This window comes from Scyliorhinus torazame, chromosome 6 (assembly GCF_047496885.1).
Source record: "Scyliorhinus torazame isolate Kashiwa2021f chromosome 6, sScyTor2.1, whole genome shotgun sequence".
In the NCBI taxonomy this organism is placed as follows: Eukaryota; Metazoa; Chordata; class Chondrichthyes; order Carcharhiniformes; family Scyliorhinidae; genus Scyliorhinus; species Scyliorhinus torazame.
Genome location: NC_092712.1, coordinates 16,478,353 through 16,499,762, shown reverse-complemented (window position 1 = coordinate 16,499,762; position 21,410 = coordinate 16,478,353). Strand labels below are relative to the sequence as shown.

Genomic DNA, 21,410 nt, shown 5'->3' with positions numbered 1-21,410 from the left:
CTAAACTGACCATTTCACTTGAGTTCCGTAACTGACTATTAGATCAACTGTTGTCCCCAATAGCCTTGAGTTCTGTCTTATCAAAAAGCGTAGAATTCATGCCCCTCTCTCTGACACAATGAACTCTTGCCCAATAAAAATGGCAGGCATGACCAAAGCAGATACCATGGATTTTGTAACTCACCCAGACGCTGTCAAATTGTGAACCAACCGATCTCACTGAAACTTCATCTTTCTCACGAGGGTTTCCAATCTCCATAATTCTTTCCAAATGTCTCTCCCACTTTGAAACCCTGCAAATTGTTGAAACTGACAATCTCACCTCTGAGACTCCTTTCCCTTATTTCCAAGTACATTCAAGCTTCACCTTCCAAGCACAATTTCAGGTTTTCAGCTGTGCCAAGCAGCTCGGAGTCATGAACCTCTGGCTATGTTCTCAGATCTTCAGAGCTCCGTTTATGCCTGCATCGCTTGAAGTCTGCTTCCTACAGCTCTCCTGAATTTGGAGCATATTGCTCAGCTCCTCTCTTTAACTTCATTTCATGGGACCTATTCCTGTCCCCCATCTTCACCCTAGATGTGGGACTGCTTTTTGGGGCCTCTCTGTTACGGATGCCTCGTCAGCTCTCAACATTGGTTAAGAGACTGCACCAGAGCCATAACATTTTAAAGTTTTAAGACGGTGTAGAAAGATCAATTCATTCCTGGAGCAATAATATAAGAAATAGGGTGTGGTTATTTTATAAACTTTATTAAAAGAAAAGAAAACAATACTTAAACTTTCAAACTTCAACGCTAACACTAACCGATTACATGCAGTTTCTTAACTTTAACACACCAGTTCCCATTAAACAGCACTTTACAGAACATGCAGCTCTCATGCCACTTACACTGGCAGACAAGGGCAATACTTTCATTTACGAAACAATTTTTCTTCTGTTAGGGACATTTGCTCAGAACCCTTTTCCATAACCTGCCTCGGTGGCAACTTTCATGACAGTTCTCATTCTCTGTAACCATTCATAACAGCATTCATAGAATTTACAGTGCAGAAGGAGGCTATCCGGCCCATCGAGTCTGCACCGGTCCCTGGAAAGAGCACCCTACTTAAGCCCACACCTACACCCTATCCCCGTAACCCCACTTAACCTTTTTAGACACTTAAGGACAATTTAGCATGACCAATCCACCTAACCTGCACATCTTTGGACTCAGTCCTGCACTGAGGGTATTTCCCTAGGTTTTGTGCTCGAGTGGAGTTGGGACTTGCCTACCGACTCTGAGGAGAGAGTGCTATCCTCCGAGAGGCTCCACAAAATCTTCATGTTGACGTTGTCAGAGGAAATTAATGTCGATGGTGGATATGAAGCAGCTATGCATAAAGACTTGTGCAGCTGCTGGAAATAAATATTCTCAAATGTGGTTCTGCTTTTGCAAACATCAGAAGATGTGTGCAAATCAGCTGTGGAAAACTGCTTTGCTACTTCCATGTTGTAATACAGATCCTCATGTGGACAGAAACAAATGGTGCTCGATGTACTTTCACAGCCAGAATCTCCCTCCCAGCCCCAAACTACTCGAGTTGCCTTATCCATTGCCTATTTTCCCAAAAGAGTTTCTCTGATGCCCAACTTGTGCATCTGTGGTCCTTGACGCATGAGGTCAACCTTGATTATTCTGCAGCCCTGATTGGGGCAGCACAGTCGCATTGTGGATAGCGCAATTGCTTCACAGCTCCAGGGTCCCAGGTTCGATTCTGGCTTGGGTCACTGTCTGTGCGGAGTCCGCACGTTCTCCCCGTGTGTGCGTGGGTTTCCTCCAGGTGCTCCGGTTTCCTCCCACAGTCCAAAGATGTGCAGGTTAGGTGGATTGGCCATGATAAATTGCCCATAGTGTCCAAAATTGCCTTTAGTGTTGTGTGGGGTTACTGGGTTATGGGGATTGGGTGAAGGTGTTGACCTTGGGAAGGGTGCTCTTTCCAAGAGCTGGTGCAGACTCGATGGGCCGAATGGCCTCCTTCTGCACTGTAAATTCTATGATAATCTATGTATAAATAATGTATCGTCACCCAGATCGGTGGAAAAGGAGAGGAGCACAATTCACCCATGCGCAGTGTCCTACATTGCGATGAGGGACAATTTCTTCACTCAGAATGGTCAATCTTTGGACATCGAGATATTAATGACGTCAAGGGGCAGCACGGTGGCGCAGGGGGTTAGCCCTGTTGCCTCACGGCGCCGAGGTCCCAGGTTCGATCCCGGCTCTGGGTCACTGTCCGTGTGGAGTTTGCACATTCTCCCCGTGTTTGCGTGGGTTTCGCCCCCATAACCCAAAGATATGCAAGATAGGTGGATTGGCCATGCTAAATTGCCCCTTAATTGGGAAAAAAAAATGAATTGGGTACACTAAATTTATTTTTTAAAATTATGACGTCATGAGATATGGGGATAGTCGCTGGGATTGAGTGGGAAGATCAGCCATGATCTCGATGAATGGCGGAGCAGGTTTGAGGGGCTTGAATAGCCTTCTCCTGTTCCTATGTGCTGGACGCTGAGTTCTGTACCTCGATTAAATGTCTTGCATAGAGATGTCCTGTCAGACTCTGCCTTTTCTTTTCTTTCATTAGTGGATTGTGCCAGCTATACAGAACTCCATGAAGCCATTCAAAGTAAGTCACTGGTTACATCATTAATCACGTATTTGACTTCTGTTTTTAAACCATCGCTATGATGCGTCCGTAAATCGTCAATGCTGATCGCTGGGTGTGCATACGGAACATATCAAACAAATATCAGCACTGTGGAGCTGGATCAAATGGATCTATTGTTGCAGCATTATTGGTGGTCACGTCATCAGCTGTTGAGGGTTCTCAGTTCTGAAATTCCCTCCCCAATCCTCTCCTCAAATCCCGGGAGTTTAGGAAAATTAAACCCAACACATCAACTATCTCATTAGCCACTTCTTTTAAAACCTCACTTGTTAGCTTACAGCCCCAACAATTTACTCAGTGCCACTACACTGGCGACAGGAATTTTCCCTCCCTTCCATATCCTGGTTCATAGCTGCTTCTGGGAGCTACTTGTACCCTCCACAGTGAAGACTGGTGTAAAATACCTGTTCAATTCCTCTGCCATTCCTTTATTTTCCAGATGCTCCCTAAAACCAAACTCATTGACCAAGCCATCTTCCCTCATATCACCTTATGTGGCTCAGTGTCGAATATTGCTTTTTAATGCTCCTGTGAAGTTTCTTGGGACATTTTATTGCACCTGAAGATGCTACGTAGAATCACAGAATTTTTGTTTCAGTTGTGATTAACTCAAATTTGCATTGATCTTGTTATTTGCACTGAGAACAAAACATTTCTAACATCCAGTAGCCGGCATTTAATCTTCCAGATCAAATAGAATAAAACTCTGTCCATACTGTCCTACTAAACGCACCTGAGGCAGGTACAGCACAGAACTGGATGCAGAGTAAAGCTCATTCAACACCGTCCCCATCAAACACTCCCAGGATAGGTACAGCACTGGGTTAGATACAGAGTAAAGCTCCCTCTACACTGACCCCATCAAACACTCCCAGGACAGGTACAGCACAGGGTTAGATACAGAGTAAAGCTCCCTTCTACACTGTCCCCATCAAACACTCCCAGGCCAGGTACAGCACGGGGTTAGATACAGGGTAAAGCTCCCTCTACACTGTCCCCATCAAACACTCCCAGGACAGGTACAGCACGGGGTTAGATACAGAGTAAAGCTTCCTCTACACTGTCCCCATCAAACACTCCCCGGACAGGTACAGCACGGGGTTAGGGTACAGAGTAAAGCTCCCACTACACTGTCCCCATCAGACATTCCCAGGACAGATACAGCACGGGGTTAGATACAGAGTAAAGCTCCCTCTACACTGTCCCCATCAAACACTCCCAGGACAGGTACAGCACGGGGTTAGATACAGAGTAAAGCTCCCTCTACACTGTCCCCATCAAACACTCCCAGGACAGGTACAGCACGGGGTTAGATACAGAGTAAAGCTTCCTCTACACTGTCCCCATCAAACACTCCCAGGACAGGTACAGCACGGGGTTAGGGTACAGAGTAAAGCTCCCACTACACTGTCCCCATCAGACATTCCCAGGACAGGTACAGCACAGGGTTAGATACAGAGTGAAGCCCCCTCTACACTGTCCCCATCAAACACTCCCAGGACAGGTACAGTATTGGGTTAGATACAGAGTAAAGCTCCCTCTACACCGAGCATGTTTTTTTCAATTCCCTCATGCCTGAGGATTTGGACATTGTCCATTGAGAAGATCGGGTGATTTTATTTGTCTGAAGCCTCTGATTCAGTGCTTCTCAAAGTTGGATTAAATTTTTATTGACCTTTTCTTTCCCCCCGCCCCCCTTCAGTTTTTCTTCATTTTTTCCAGCAGTTTCTCAGTGTTTAACGTATTCCGTATGCTTGCAGAATGCTCACTGTTGAAGACTTGCTGTCGTCATGTTTCTATGTGTTAAGTGCTTGTAATTATTTATCCAGGATATGAACCATTCCAGGATGATAGAGCGCCTACTGAAACTGGCAGTAAGTAGTTTTCATTTCTTTTTGGCAAATAAGTTTACAGTTAGCTCTGTTTGACAGTGTATTCTACAGTAGCAAAATGTTCCAATTTATTGAATATAGGATTACAGACGGACAAGCTCCGAATCCCAATGGGGTTCTGTAGTCGCCATGTGGCCTTTCCTATACCTCCCCTCATACCTACATTCTACATCGTCCAACAGGCGGACAGTGGCCGGACCCAGCTCGCAATTCCCTTTGAGCCTCTGCTGTTTTACCATTTTGAATGACTTGAAATGGCCAGTGAATGTTCAGCCTTTCAGCATCGGTAAGGAATTGGCTCGAACTAGTTCACCGAGCACACAAGCCAAATGGAAGAGAGGAGGAACAGGGATGAGTGAACCAAATGACAAAATGAACATGCAGATTAGGAGCAGGAAAAGTCCATTCAGCCCTTCGAGTCTGCTCTGTCATTTTTAGGATCATGGCCGACCTGGTTGTGGCCTCTCCTTTCCCGTCTACCCCCTTTGACTCCCTTGTCAGTCAAGAATCTATCTGCCTCTGCCTTCGATATATTCAATGACACCGCCTCCACTGCTCTCTGGGGTAGACAAATGACCCTCTGAGAGACAACATTTCTCCTCATCTCCTTGTTAAATGGGAGACTCCTTATTTTTAAACTGTGTTCCCTGGGCCTACTCTCTCACAAGAGGAAACAGCTTTTTAACATCCACCCTGTCCATCCCCTCAGCATTGTCTATGTTTCAACAAGAGCAGGACAGAGGCTGGGAATCCTGTGGAGAGTAACTCACTTCCTGACACCCCCCCACACACAAACCTGTCCACCATCTACAAGGCACAAGTCAGGAGTGTGATGGAATACTCTCCACTTGCCTGGATGAGCGCCGCTCCAACAACACTCAAGAAGCTCGACACCACCCAGGACAAAGCAGGCCGCTTGATTGCTCCTCCTCCCACAAACATTCACTCCCTCCACCACCGACGAACAGTGGCAGCCGTGTGTACCGTCTACAAGATGCAGTGCAGTAACTCACCAAGGTTCCTTAGACAGTACCTTCCAAACCCATGACCACTACCACCTAGAAGGACAAGAGCAGCAGATACCCGGGAACCCCACCACCTGGAGGGTCCCCTCCGAGCCACTCACCATCCCGACTTGGAAAATACTGTGGGTGTACCTACACCACCTGGACTGCAACTGCTCAAGAAGGCAGCTCACCACCTTCTCGTGGGTCATAGAGCCCGAGCCAGCGGAACACGCATCCCTTTTTTATAAAAATCTCTCATTCTTCGAGATAGGTGGCGGTCATGGGGTCTCTGTGTGCCAGTGGGCATGAACAGGAACTGACGCTCCTGTTAGCACAGCAACAGGCCCAATAAGAAAGTGCAGGTGTTTATACACCCAACGCCCCCAAAACCTTCTCCCAGCATACTGCACCTCACCATATCCATCGATTTGTTTTTCCTTCATCTGTCATTTTGTTGTAATTAATGCCATGGCCATTCAGTGAGTGATGAGTCATGACCATTCTCCAAAACGTTGGGTACCATCGGCCGGGGCTCGGTCGGTGACGCTGTCGCCTCTGAGTTAGAAGGTCATGGATTCAAGTTCCCAGCCCAGAAACACGAGCACGTAATGTAGGCTGACACTCCCAATGCAATACTGAGGGATGACGAATTCTCCCTTGATATGAGCTGTTACACTGAGGCCCTGTCAGCCCCCTCATGTTAAAAACCCACGGCATTATTTTGGGGAAATAAAGCAGGAGGTTTTCCTGGTCAATATTTTTCCGTCAACCAACACCGTTACCATTCGTTATTCCTCAAAAAAATACAATCCAGTTAGTCAGACCCAACCTTCCCCTAACAAATAACAACAAAATGCCGCAAAAGCTCAGCCTGTCTTGCGGCCTCTGTGGGAAGAGAAACAGAGTTAACGCTTGGCTTTGTATTGGCTGCTGAGTTTCCTATATTCTGACATAACGTTCCCAAGGTGCTGCATTAGCTGTAAAGTGCTCTGGGGGCATGGCTGAGGTTGTGGAAGGCAAAGCACAGATGCGAGTCTTTATTCTTCCTTAACGTGACATCTAATTGTGGGTACACGTTTATCATCATCAGCGATGCTCACAGGGTATTACGATAAATCTTTTGTGATTTATCACTTGCTCCAGTGAATCATTCTGTTACATGGAAATAAGCAGCCCAAGTAGATCTTGTTGCGATCCCTGACCAGACACCCAAATCTTGCTACAGTCCCGGGCAAGTCCTCCAACTTTGTTACTGTCTGATTAGGGACCTGTAACCTTTTGTTTGAAAGTAGACAAAATTCAAAATCCCCATTACTTAGTCAGAGAATAAAGTCACCAGATATTAGTTTTGAACAAACAGAAGTAATTTTACGTTACATGAGTTAACAAAGCAATCAATGTTCTCAATCTTATACTCTAACATATTAAATTAACAGTCAAACTGTGGTTGAACACAAACTACATTAAATGACAGACACAAACAAGACAGGTCCCTGAATTCCTCAGCCACTCGCCCAGACATCAGTGTCACTGTGAGCCACAAAAATTCCTTGAAAACTCTTGTCTTCCTCATGAGGAATTTCCGCTCCTCGCTTCCAAAGAGCTCGTCTGATCACCAATCAACTCCACCTGAGTTCCACGGTATTGGGGGGCAAAATTATACAGCTATTTGACTGTAGTGCACTTTACCCTCACTCTCGTGAGAGAGCAGACGAAGACACTTGGAGTTAAAAACCAGTCTTTATTTACAGGCTATAGTGAGGGCTCTTGCCATTCTGATTAGGACAGCAAAAAGTCCAGATTAAAGTATGATACAGACAGTTATACTTTGAGATTCGATTACAAGACAAGACATGAGCATATACCAATCATTTGTTTCTAGTTATCTATGTCCAATCATGACTATCGATTAAGGTTACATCATGCATAGTATATGAGAATACTTTTTTTTAAATTAACATTTTTATTGAGGTGTTTCTTTGGCATTGTAACAGCAACAAAATCAACCATGTACAAAACAAGGAAAATATTAACATAATGCAAACACCACCTCCCTCTCCTACAGGTCCCACCATTACTTACCCCCCTAATCTACGCTCGCTTAACCCACCCTCCCCCTGCTGACGATTAATTCTCTGCGAAGAAGTCGACGAATGGTTGCACCTCCGGGCGAACCCTAATAGAGACCCTCTCATGGCGAACTTAATTTTCTCCAGGCAGAGGAAGCCAGCCATGTCCGATAGCCAGGTCTCCAATTTCGGGGGCTTTGAGTCTCTCCATGCCAGCAGAATGCGTCTCCGGGCTACCAGGGAGGCAAAGGCCAGAACATAGAACATAGACAAATACAGCACAGAACAGACTCTTTGGCCCACGATGTTGTGCCGAACCTTTGTCCTAGACTCATCATAGATTATCATAGAATTTACAGTGCAGAAGGAGGCCATTCGGCCCATTGAGTCTGCACCGGCTCTTGGAAAGAGCACCCCACCCAAGGTCAACACCTCCACCAAACACTAAGGGCAATTTTGGACGCTAAGGGCAATTTATCATGGCCAATCCACCTAACCTGCACATCTTTGGACTGTGGGAGGAAACCGGAGCACCCGGAGGAAACCCACGCACACACGGGGAGAACGTGCAGACTCGGCACAGACAGTGACCCAAGCCGGGAATCGAACCTGGGACCCTGGAGCTGTGAAGCAATTGTGCTATCCACAATGCTACCGTGCTATCCACAATGATACCGTGCTGCCCTTAAGAACAAATTAATCTACACGATATCATTCTACCGTAATCCATGTACCTATCCAATAGCTGCTTGAAGGTCCCTAATGTTTCCGACTCAAGTACTTCCACAGGCAGTGCATTCCATGCCCCCACTACTCTCTGGGTAAAGAACCTACCTCTGACATCCCCCCCTATATCTTCCACCATTCACCTTAAATTTATGTCCCCTTGTAATGGTTTGTTCCACCTGGGGAAAAAGTCTCTGACTGTCTACTCTATCTATTCCCCTGATCATCTTATAAACCTCTATCAAGTCGCCCCTCATCCTTCTCCGTTCTAATGAGAAAAGGCCTAGCACCCTCAACCTTTCCTCGTAAGACCTACTCTCCATTCCAGGCAACATCCTGGTAAATCTCCTTTGCACCTTTTCCAAAGCTTCCACATCCTTTCTAAAATGAGATGACCAGAACTGTACACAGTACTCCAAATGTGGCCTTACCAAAGTTTTGTACAACTGCATCATCACCTCACGGCTCTTAAATTCAATCCCTCTGTTAATGAACGCTAGCACACCATAGGCCTTCTTCACAGCTCTATCCACTTGAGTGGCAACTTTCAAAGATGTATGAACATAGACCCCAAGATCTCTCTGCTCCTCCACATTGCCAAGAACTCTACCGTTAACCCTGTATTCCTCATTCATATTTGTCATTCCAAAATGGACAACCTCACTTTTCAGGGTTAAACTCCATCTGCCACTTCTCAGCCCAGCTCTGCATCCTATCTATGTCTCTTTGCAGCCGACAACAGCCCTCCACACTATCCACAACTCCACCAATCTTCATATCGTCTGCAAATTTACTGACCCACCCTTCATAACTCCCTCATCCAAGTCATTAATGAAAATCACAAACAGCAGAGGACCCAGAACTGATCCCTGCAGTACACCACTGGTAACTGGGATCCAGGCTGAATATTTGCAATCCACCACCACTCTCTGACTTCTATTGGTTTGCCAGTTTGTTATCCAAATGGCCAAATTTCCCACTATCCCATGCCTCCTTACTTTCTGCATAAGCCTACAATGGGGAACCTTATCAAATGCCTTACTAAAATCCATGTACACTACATCCACTGCTTTACCTTCATCCACATGCTTGGTCACCTCCTCAAAGAATTCAATAAGACTTGTAAGGCAAGACCTACCCCTCACAAATCCGTGCTGACTATCCCTAATCAAGCAGTGTCTTTCCAGATGCTCAGAAATCCTATCCTTCAGTACCCTTTCCATTTGCCTACCACCGAAGTAAGACTAACTGGCCTGTAATTCCCAGGGTTATCCCTAGTCCCTTTTTTGAACAGGGGCACGACATTCGCCACTCTCCAATCCCCTGGTGCCACCCCTGTTGACAGTGAGGACGAAAAGATCATTGCCAACGGCTCTGCAATTTCATCTCTTGCTTCCGCCTCTTTCTCCTCCTGGATTCCCAGATCCTGCGACACCCCAAAAATCGCCACCTCTGGACTCAATGCCACCCTCGTATTTAATACCTTGGACATGGCATCGGCAAACCCCTGCCCAAATCCCCTCCGTTTTGGACATGCCCAGAACATGTGGACATGGTTCGCTGGCCCCCACGCACACTTCGCACACCTGTCCTCCACCCCAAAGAACCTGCTCATCCGGGCCACACTCAGGTGAGCCCGGTGAACGACCTTAAATTGTATCAGGCTGAGCCTGGCGCATGTTGCGGTCGCGTTGACTCTACTCAACGCATCCGCCCAAAGCTGCTGCGTATCCTTGATAAGTATGTACCTGTCAGGCAGGGAGGAAGTGGTCGAGCAAGGGAACTGTGATTTACTAAAGCAGTCGAAACACTTGTCAAGAGGAAGAAGGAGGCTTATGTAAAGATGAGACGTGATGGTTCAGTTATGGCGCTCGAGAGTTACAAGTTAGCTCGGAAGGACCTAAAGAGAGAGCTAAGAAGAGCCAGGAGGGGACATGAGAAGTCTTTGGCAGGTCGGATCAAGGAGAACCCAAAGCTTTCTATAGATATGTCAGGAATAAAAGAATGACTAGGGTAAGAGTAGGGCCAGTCAAGGACAGTAGTGGGAAGTTGTGCTTGGAGTCCGAGGAGATAGGAGAGGTGCTAAATGAATATTTTTCGTCAGTATTCACACAGGAAAAAGACAATGTTGTCGAGGAGAATACTGAGATTCAGGCTACTAGACTAGAAGGGCTTGAGGTTCATAAGGAGGAGGTGTCAGCAATTCTGGAAAGTGTGAAAATAGATGTCCCCTGGGCCGGATGGGATTTATCCTAGGATTCTCTGGGAAGCTAGGGAGGAGATTGCTGAGCCTTTGGCTTTGATCTTTAAGTCATCTTTGTCTACAGGAATAGTGCCAGAAGACTGGAGGATAGCAAATGTTGTCCCCTTGTTCAAGAAGGGGATTAGAGACAACCCCGGTAACTATAGACCAGTGAGCCTTACTTCTGTTGTGGGCAGAATCTTGGAAAGGTTTATAAGAGATAGGATGTATCATCATCTGGAAAGGAATAATTTGATTAGAGATAGTCAACACGGTTTTGTGAAGGGTAGGTCGTGCCTCACAAACCTTATTGAGTTCTTTGAGAAGGTGACCAAACAGGTGGATGAGGGTAAAGCAGTTGATGTGGTGTATATGGATTTCAGTAAAGCATTTGATAAGGTTCCCCACGGTAGGCTACTGCAGAAAATACGAAGGCACGGGATTCAGGGTGATTGAGCAGTTTGGATCAGAAATTGGCTAGCTGGAAGAAGACAAAGGGTGGTGGTTGATGGGAAATGTTCAGACTGGAGTCCAGTTACTAGTGGTGTACCACAAGGATCTGTTTTGGGGCCACTGCTGTTTGTCATTTTTATAAATGACCTGGAGGAGGGCGTAGAAGGATGGGTGAGTAAATTTGCAGATGACACTAAAGTCGGTGGAGTTGTGGGCAGTGCGGAAGGATGTTATAAGTTACAGAGGGACATAAATAAGCTGCAGAGCTGGGCTGAGAGGTGGCAAATGGAGTTTAATGCAGAAAAGTGTGAGGTGATTCATTTTGGAAGGAATAACAGGAAGACAGTACTGGGCTAATGGTAAGATTCTTGGCAGTGTGGATGAGCAGAGAGATCTCGGTGTCCATGTACATAGATCCCTGAAAGTTGCCACCCAGGTTGAGAGGGTTGTTAAGAAGGCGTACGGTGTGTTAGCTTTTATTGGTAGAGGGATTGAGTTTCGGAGCCGTGAGGTCATGTTGCAGCTGTACAAAACTTTGGTGCGGCCGCATTTGGAGTATTGCGTGCCATTCTGGTCGCCGCATTAACATAAGAACTTGGAGCAGGAGTAGGCCATCTGGCCCCTCGAGCCTCACCACCATTCAATGAGATCATGGCTGATCTTTTGTGGACTCAGCTCCACTTTCCGGCCCGAACACCATAACCCTTAATCCCTTTATTCTTCAAAAAACTATCTATCTTTATCTTAAAAACATTTAATGAAGGAGCCTCTACTGCTTCACTGGGCAAGGAATTCCATAGATTCACAACCCTTTGGGTGAAGAAGTTCCTCCTAAACTCAGTCCTAAATCTACTTCCCCTTATTTTGAGGCTATGCCCCCTAGTTCTGCTTTCACCCGCCAGTGGAAACAACCTGCCCGCATCTATCCTATCTATTCCCTTCATAATCTTATATGTTTCTATAAGATCCCCCCTCATCCTTCTAAATTCCAACGAGTACAGTCCCAGTCTACTCAACCTCTCCTCGTAATCCAACCCCTTCAGCTCTGGGATTAACCTAGTGAATCTCCTCTGCACACCCTCCAGTGCCAGTACGTCCTTTCTCAAGTAAGGAGACCAAAACTGAACACAATACTCCAGGTGTGGCCTCACTAACACCTTACACAATTGCAGCAGAACCTCCCTAGTCTTAAACTCCATCCCTCTAGCAATGAAGGACAAAATTCCATTTGCCTTCTTAATCACCTGTTGCACCTGGAAACCAACTTTCTGCGACTCATGCACTAGCACACCCAGGTCTCTCTGCACAGCAGCATGTTTTAATATTTTATCCTTTAAATAATAATCCCTTTTGCTGTTATTCCTACCAAAATGGATAACCTCACATTTGTCAACATTGTATTCCATCTGCCAGACCCTAGCCCATTCACTTAGCCTATCCAAATCCCTCTGCAGACTTCCAGTATCCTCTGCACTTTTTGCTTTACCACTTATCTTAGTGTTGTCTGCAAACTTGGACACATTGCCCTTGGTCCCCAACTCCAAATCATCTATGTAAATTGTGAACAGTTGTGGGCCCAACACTGATCCCCGAGGGACACCACTAGCTACTGATTGCCAACCATTGAAACACCCATTAATCCCCACTCTTTAGAACATAGAAAACATAGAACATAGAAAAATACAGCACAGAACAGGCCCTTCGGCCCACGATGTTGTGCCGAACCTTTGTCCTAGATTAATCATGGATTAACATTGAATTTACAGTGCAGAAGGAGGCCATTCGGCCCTTTGAGTCTGCACCGGCTCTTGGAAAGAGCACCCAACCCAAACTCAACACTTCCACCCAACACCAAGGGCAATTTTGACATTAAGGGCAATTTATCATTGGGCAATTCACCTAATCCGCACATATTTGGACTGTGGGAGGAAACCGGAGCACCCGGAGGAAACCCACGCAGACACGGGGAGGATGTGCAGACTCCGCACAGACAGTGACCCAAGCCGGAATCGAACCTGGGACCCTGGAGCTGTGAAGCAATTGTGCTATCCACAATGCTACCGTGCTGTCCTTGAGAACAAATAAATCTACACTATCATTTTACTGTAATCCATATACCTATCCAATAGCTGCTTGAAGGTCCCTAATGTTTCCGACTCAACTACTTCCACAGGCAGTGCATTCCATGCCCCCACTACTCTCTGGGTAAAGAACCTACCTCTGATATCCCTCCTATATCTTCCACCTTTCACCTTAAATTTATGTCCCCTTGTAATGGTTTGTTCCACCCGGGGAAAAAGTCTCTGACTGTCTACTCTATCTATTCTCCTGATCATCTTATAAACCTCTATCAAGTCGCCCCTCATCCTTCTCCGTTCTAATGAGAAAAGGCCTAGCACCCTCAACCTTTCCTCGTAAGACCTACTCTCCATTCCAGGCAACATCCTGGTAAATCTTCTTTGCACCTTTTCCAAAGCTTCCACATCCTTCCTAAAATGAGGCGACCAGAACTGTACACAGTACTCCAAATGTGGCCTTACCAATGTTTTGTACAGTTGCATCATCACCTCACGGCTCTTAAATTCAATCCCTCTGTTAATGACGCGAGCACACCATAGGCCTTCTTCACAGCTCTATCCACTTGAGTGGCAACTTTCAAAGATGTATGAACATAGACCCCAAGATCTCTCTGCTCCTCCACATTGCCAAGAACTCTACCGTTAACCCTGTATTCCGCATTCATATTTGTCCTTCCAAAATGGACAACCTCACACTTTTCAGGGTTAAACTCCATCTGCCACTTCTCAGCCCAGCTCTGCATCCTATCTATGTCTCTTTGCAGCCGACAACAGCCCTCCTTACTATCCACAACTCCACCAATCTTCGTATCGTCTGCAAATTTAGTGACCCACCCTTCAACTCACTCATCCAAGTCATTAATGAAAATCACAAACAGCAGAGGACCCAGAACTGATCCCTGCGGTACGCCACTGGTAACTGGGATCCAGGCTGAATATTTGCCATCCACCACCACTCTCTGACTTCTATCGGTTAGCCAGTTCGTTATCCAACTGGCCAAATTTCCCACTATCCCATGCCTCCTTACTTTCTGCATAAGCCTACCATGGGGAACCTTATCAAATGCCTTACTAAAATCCATGTACACTACATCCACTGCTTTACCTTCATCCACATGCTTGGTCACCTCCTCAAAGAATTCAATAAGATTTGTAAGGCAAGACCTACCCCTCACAAATCCGTGCTGGCTATCCCTAATCAAGCAGTGTCTTTCCAGATGCTCTGAAATCCTATCCTTCAGTACCCTTTCCATTACTTTGCCTACCACCGAAGTAAGACTAACTGGCCTGTAATTCCCAGGGTTATCCCTAGTCCCTTTTTTGAACAGGGGCACGACATTCGCCACTCTCCAATCCCCTGGTACCACCCCTGTTGACAGTGAGGACGAATCAATGCTTTCTATTAATTAACCAATCCTCTATCTATGCTACTACTTTCCCCTTAATGCCATGCATCTTTATCTTATGCAACAACCTTTTGTGTGGCACCTTGTCAAAGGCTTTCTGGAAATCCAGATATACCACATCCATTGGCTCCCCGTTATCTACCGCACTGTTAATGTCCTCAAAAAATTCCACTAAATTAGTTAGGCACGACCTGCCCTTTATGAACACATGCTGCGTCTGTCCAATGGGACAATTTCCATCCAGATGCCTCGCTATTTCTTCCTTGATGATAGATTCCAGCATCTTCCCTACTACCGAAGTTAAGCTCACTGGCCTAAAATTACCCGCTTTCTGCCTACCTCCTTTTTTAAACAGTGGTGTCACGTTTGCTAATTTCCAATCCGCCGGGACCACCCCCGAGTCTAGTGAATTTTGGTAAATTAGCACTAGTGCATTTGCAATTTCCCAAGCCATCTCTTTTAGCACTCTGGGATACATTCCATCAGGTCCAGGAGACTTGTCTACCTTTAGGCCCATTAGCTTTCCCATCACTACCTCCTTGGTGATATCAATCCTCTCAAGGTCCTCACCTGTCATAGCCTCATTTCCATCAGTCACTGGCATGTTATTTGTGTCTTCCACTGTGAAGACCGACCCAAAAAACCTGTTCAGTTCCTCAGCCATTTCCTCATCTCCCATTATTAAATCTCCCTTCTCATCCTCTAAAGGACCAATATTTACCTTAGCCACTCTTTTTTGTTTTATGTATTTGTAGAAACTTTTACTATCTGTTTTTATATTCTGAGCAAGTTTACTCTCATAATCTATCTTACTCTTCTTTATAGCTTTTTTAGTAGCTTTCTGTTGCCCCCTGAAGATTTCCCAGTCCTCTAGTCTCCCACTGATCTTTGCTACTTTGTATGTTTTTTCCTTCAATTTGATACTCTCCCTTATTTCCTTAGATATCCACGGTCGATTTTCCCTCTTTTTACCGTCCTTCCTTTTTGTTGGTATAAACCTTTGCTGGGCACTGTGAAAAATCACTTGGAAGGTTCTCCACTGTTCCTCAACTGTTTCACCATAAAGTCTTTGCTCCCAGTCTACCTTAGCTCGTTCTTCTCTCATCCCATTGTAATCTCCTTTGTTTAAGCACAAAACACTAGTGCTTGATTTTACCTTCTCACCCTCCATCTGTATTTTAAATTCCACCATATTGTGATCGCTCCTTCCGAGAGGATCCCTAACTATGAGATCCTGAATCAATCCTTATAGGAAGGATTATAGGAAGGATGTGGAAGCATTGGAAAGGGTGCAGAGGAGATTTACCAGAATGTTGCCTGGTATGGAGGGAAGATCTTATGAGGAAAGACTGAGGGACTTGAGGCTGTTTTTGTTCGAGAGAAGAAGGTTAAGAGGTGACTTAATTGAGGCATACAAGATGATCAGAGGATTGGATAGGGTGGACAGTGAGAGCCTTTTTCCTCGGATGATGATGTCTAGCACGAGGGGACATAGCTTTAAATTGAGGGGAGATAGATATAGGAAAGATGTCAGAGGTAGGTCCTTTACTCAGAGAGTAGTAAGGGCGTGGAATGCCCTGCCTGCAACAGTAGTGGACTCGCCAACACTAAGGGCATTCAAATGGTCATTGGATAGACATACGGACGATAAGGGAATAGTGTAGATGGGCTTTAGAGTGGTTTCACAGGTCGGCGCAACATCGAGGGCAGAAGGGCCTGTACTGCGCTGTAATGTTCCATGTTCTAAGGCCCTCCTCTATCTCACCTCCCAGCTCCTCCTGCCACTTGCGCTTCAGCTCCTCGGTCTGTGTCACCTTATTGAAGGAACGATCCCATAAGCTCTTTATATATGTCCGGGATGCTCCCCTTTCCTATCCATCCTCTAGAAACCACCCTAGCCTGAATCCCCCTTAGCGGCAGGAGTGGAAAGGTTGGTACCTGCCTCCGCAGAAAGTCTCTCACCTGCAGATATCGAAATGCATATGCGAATACTTGACCAATCACATTAAAGATCCGCATGCTTAATTAAACTATCCAATCAATACAAAGGCTTGCAATTAATGATATTGGTGGTCCGGTATCTGGGTGTAGCCATTAAATCCCTTTTGCTGCCAGCAGACTTACTGGGGCCATCACAATGGTACACATTGTAGAATAGACCTTGAATTGTAACATGCAGTTTCTCTGCCTGAAAACTGGCTTCTCGGAGACGCACTGTGTCCTTGTGATATGTTACACACGGCGATTCCATAGTCTGAATTGAAGAATTCAACTTCTCCAGTAAAATGGTGGAACTGTAGGTTTTAAAATGGTTGCAGTATACTCTGTCAGGATGTCCAGATTGTCCTCTTCACATGGGTACAACCATCACCCACAAAGCTCACTCTTCCAATTCCCCCTCAAATCCGCTCTCAGTTCCAGCAGCCTTGGTGTCCTTTGCAGCTGGGCTGACCTCTTATTAAGATTGCATCCCCCCTGTTTTAGCCAGGCTACACTCCAGCATTTAAACGCCAGCACAGTCCCGGCTCCTCAGCCACATTGCTGCCAACAATTGCTCCCTGAGCCCCAGCTACACGGAGCTAATACTGGATTTCCTCGTGTCCCAACTCTCAGCGGCTTGGAGCTCGTGGCTCCCGGGGTATTTCTTAGCCCCGGCCCCCTCAGCAACACTGAGCTAACGGCAGCAATTCAGCTGCGTAGAGCCGACTCCTCCCCGACTGTGCTGTACCCTGGTCCTGTGCCCTATCCAAGTAGGTTGCCCTTTGCTCATGTGCGACCTGTCCCCCTTTGCCACTCTGTGCTTGTGCCGGTACCCCCCGGGTATGCTGGGAATTGTAGTCCCTGCCCTCTGCCGGGTCAGAATTACCTCTGTTCCTTTTCCCTCGTGTATTTATCTAGCTTCCCTTTCAAGTGAATTGTTAAATCAGGGTAGGAGATCGATCAATCGAGATGCAGTAACAAACTTTTAAGGGGATGTTTCAGAATCGATACATTCCAATGGGTAAGAAAGAGTCCAAGAGATGGACCCACCATGCTTGCTTCACCAGAAAGGTGAAAGATAGTGTCAGACTGAAAGAAAAAGCATTTAATTGTGCAAAGACCAGTGGAAGGTCAGAAAACTGTTCACAATATAAGGAACAGCAAAGGATGACTAAAGGATTAATAATGAGGGAAAGATGAGAGTACAAGAGAAAGCTAGCCAGAAATATAAAAACAGACGGCGAAAGTTTGAGGCTGTTTAGCACAGGACTGAGGCTGTTTAGCACAGGGCTAAATCGCTGCCTTTGAAAGCAGACCAAGGCAGGCCAGCAGCACGGTTCAATTCCCGTAACAGCCTCCCCGAACAGGCGCCGGAATGTGGCGACTAGGGGCTTTTCACAGTAACTTCATTTGAAGCCTACTGGTGACAATAAGCGATTTTCATTCATTTCATTTCAAGTTTCTATAAATACTTTTAAAAGAAACAAGCTAACAAAGTTAGCGTTGGTCCTTTAGAAGGTGAGTCAGCAGAATTGATGATGGAAAATAAAAGAATGGCAGAGGAATTGAACAGGTATTTTACACCGTATTTTTCACTGTGGAGGGTACAAGTAGCTCCCAGAAGCAGCTATGAACCAGGATATGGAAGGGAGGGAAAATTCCTGTCGCCAGTGAAGTGGCACTGAGTAAATTGTTGGGGCTATAAGCTAACCAGTGAGGTTTTAAAAGAAGTGGCTAATGAGATAGTTGATGTGTTGGGTTTAATTTTCCTAAACTCCCGGGATTTGGGGCAAGTGCCATTAGATTGGAAAAATGTAAAATTTTAGACACTATTGTTAGAGGTTACAGCAGAGCACTTGGCTGAGTTCATGATAAGCAGGCCGAGTCAACATGGTTTTGTGAAAGGGAAATTATGTTCATCCAAATTATTGGAGTTCTTTGATGAAGTAACGTGCTGTGGATAAAGGGGACCCAGTGGATGCGCTGTACCTAGATTTCCAGAAGGCATTTGATAAAGTGCCACATCGAAGGTTTTTTCCGGAAAATGAAAGCTCATGGTGTAGGCCTCCTTATTGTCATGGAAATAAGAGTGGCTGGCCAACAGGAAGGAGAGAATAGGTATAAGTGGGTCGTTTTCAAGTTGGCAGGATGTAACGAGTGGTGATCAGTGCTGAAGCCTTAACTGTTTACAGTTTATATAAATGACTTTGAGGAAGGGATTGAAGGGATGGTTGTCGAATTTAATGATGACAGAAAGATAGGTAGGAAAGTAAGATGTGTAAAGGGCAAAAGGAAGCTCGAAAAACCTATATAAATAGGCTAAGTGAAGTGGACAAAGGTCTGGAAAATGTGAAATTGTCCATTTTGGCAGGAAGAACAAAAAAGAAGCAGATTATCTAAATGGTGAGGGTTTGCAGAGCTCAGATGCAGAGGGATCTGGGTGTCCTAGTGCATGAATCACAAAAGCTGAGATTCCAGGTACAGCAAATAAATGGGAAAGCTATTACAATGTTACAGTTTATTTTGGGAATTAATTACAAATGTAGGGAAGTTATGCTTCATTGTGCAGGGCAGTAGCGAGACAACATCTGGAGTTTTGTGTACCGTGCTGGTCACCTTATTGAAGGAAGGATCTAAATGCTTTGGAAGCAGTTCAGAGAATACCGAATACTAGACCGAATACCTGGAATGGGTGGGTTGTCTTGTGAGGAAATGTTGGACAGGCTAGGTTTGTAGGCCTATGGGCCTGTGGCACGGTAGCACAGTGGTTAGCACTGTTGCTTCACACCGCCAGGGACCTGGGTTCGATTCCCGGCTTGGGTCACTGTCTGTGCGGAGTCTGCACGTTCTCCCCGTGTCTGCGAGACTTTCCTCCGGGTGCTCCGGTTTCCTCCCACAAGTCCCGAACGCCATGCTTATTAGGTGAATTGGACATTCAATTCTCCTCCTGTGCACCCGAACAGGGTGCCAGAGCGTGGCGACTGCGGGCTTTTCACAGTAACTCCGTTGCAGTGTTAATGTAGCCTACTTGTGATGCTAATAAAGATTATTATTATTATCCACTGGAGTTTAGATGAGTAAAAAGTGACTTGTGGATGTGGAGAGGATGTTTCCTCTTCTGAGCGAATCTAGAACTAGAGGTCACTGTTTAAAAACAAGGGATCATTTATTTAATACCGAGATCAGGCAACTTTGGAACTTTCTTCCTGAAAAAACTGGAAACCAAATCTGAATATTTTTCGGGCAAAGATGGGTAGATTCTTGGTCAACAAGGGGGGTGAGTGAGATGCAGATTTCAGTTAGTGTCAGGTCAGGCATCATATTAAATGGCAGTGCAGACTCGAGGGGGCTGAATGGCCTCCTCCTCCTTGTATGTAAGTAAATGCTATTAACCTCGACTGCTTCCTGTGCTGTTTAATATCTAGTTAGTTGTTGCAAGGTGAGACATGGTTAGTGTTAGCGACTGAAACACTTGCTGGTCGACGTTGAGGTTTGGCATGGTGTAAATCTCGTTCCTGCTGCAGGAATATGATTCTGATCGTGAACTTAGAAACAGAAAGATTCATGGCACAGGAATGGAGGGAGGCATTCAACCCTACTTGTTTGTGCTGGACAAAGAGCTGTCTCAAATAATCCCACCTTGGTCTGTCGCCCTGTTGGTTACAACACTTGCAAGTGTTTTTTAAATGTGATGAGGATTTCCGCTGATGAGGATTTCCGCTTCCTGTCCTTTCTGGCATCGAGCTGCACCCTCTAAATTTAAAAAAAATGCTCCTCTATTCTTTCCATCATTTATCTATAAATCTGTGCCCCCATTTATTGACCTCTGAGGGAATGGGTCCTCCCTGAGCACTCTATCGAGCCCCCTAATAATTTTATAGTAAGTAAAAGTCACCATAGTCCCAGAATACCATGGGCTGCTTTCCCCTTTGAGGGGGAGAGCTGACTGGTGATGATTTAACCTGAGGGGCACCACACCTCAGGCGAGGGCCACGGTTGCGAGGTTATTCGTGAATAACCTCGGCCGGTACGGGAATCGAACCCACGCTGTTGGCCTCGCTCTGCGTCACAAACCCAGCTGTCCAGCCAACTGAGCCAAACCTCCACACAAGGTCCATTTTTGGTCTCTGGCCCAAACGTTTCCAGAATTATCCTCTTGATCGTTGTGTTTGTAAAGCACCCTTGGGAATTTTCACGCCTTCGATGCTTTCTTAAAAATTTTCATCATTAGATTTTCTAAACCCCTCCAGACTTTCTGCAGCATTCGCGGCTTCCGAGCAACTTCCATAAACCTTCCTAGTTTTTTGCCCTTTTGTTCATTGGCTTGGAGTGAGCTCTCGATTTGCAAATCCCAGTTGTGGAATTATATTCGATCCCAATTCTCTTTAACTCCTCGTTGAGTTTGCCCGAGAAGGAAATTTGCCTTCCAGATAGGAACTGATTTGAAACAATGATTTTATTGTTCTTCAGCACCAGAGCGGCGAGGGTGCGGGGGGGGGGGGGGGGTTAGCATAAGGGAAAACCAGGTTTGGATTGCAGAATGACATCGCAAACTTTCCCCTGTGTGCATGGTCTCATCAGTGGAGGATTGTGGCTGTGGGTCCTTTTTTGTTCAATTCTGTCATGGGCTGTGGGTATCACCAGCAAAGCTAGCATTTGTTATCCAAACACAAGGGAATAAAGGATAAGGAGGGGGACAGACTGGGTCAGGTTAGAACATACAGTGCAGAAGGAGGCCATTCGGCCCATTGAGTCTGCACCGACCCACATTAAGCCCTCACTTCCACCCTATCCCCGTAACTCAAACAACCCCTCCCAACCTTTTTGGACACTAAGGGCAATTTAGC

At 45.8% G+C, this 21,410-nt stretch overlaps 1 protein-coding gene across 1 annotated transcript in view; it reads left to right on the top strand.

Moving 5' to 3' along the window:
* The window catches only part of LOC140424690 (diacylglycerol O-acyltransferase 1-like), a 198,809-nt gene that overhangs the window by 156,612 nt on the left and 20,787 nt on the right, over positions 1-21,410 (top strand). Inside the window, exons 11-12 of the mRNA XM_072507974.1 lie at positions 2,627-2,668; positions 4,540-4,584. Of these exons, the coding sequence (XP_072364075.1) occupies positions 2,627-2,668; positions 4,540-4,584 (87 nt within the window). The remainder of the gene's footprint in view (positions 1-2,626; positions 2,669-4,539; positions 4,585-21,410) is intronic.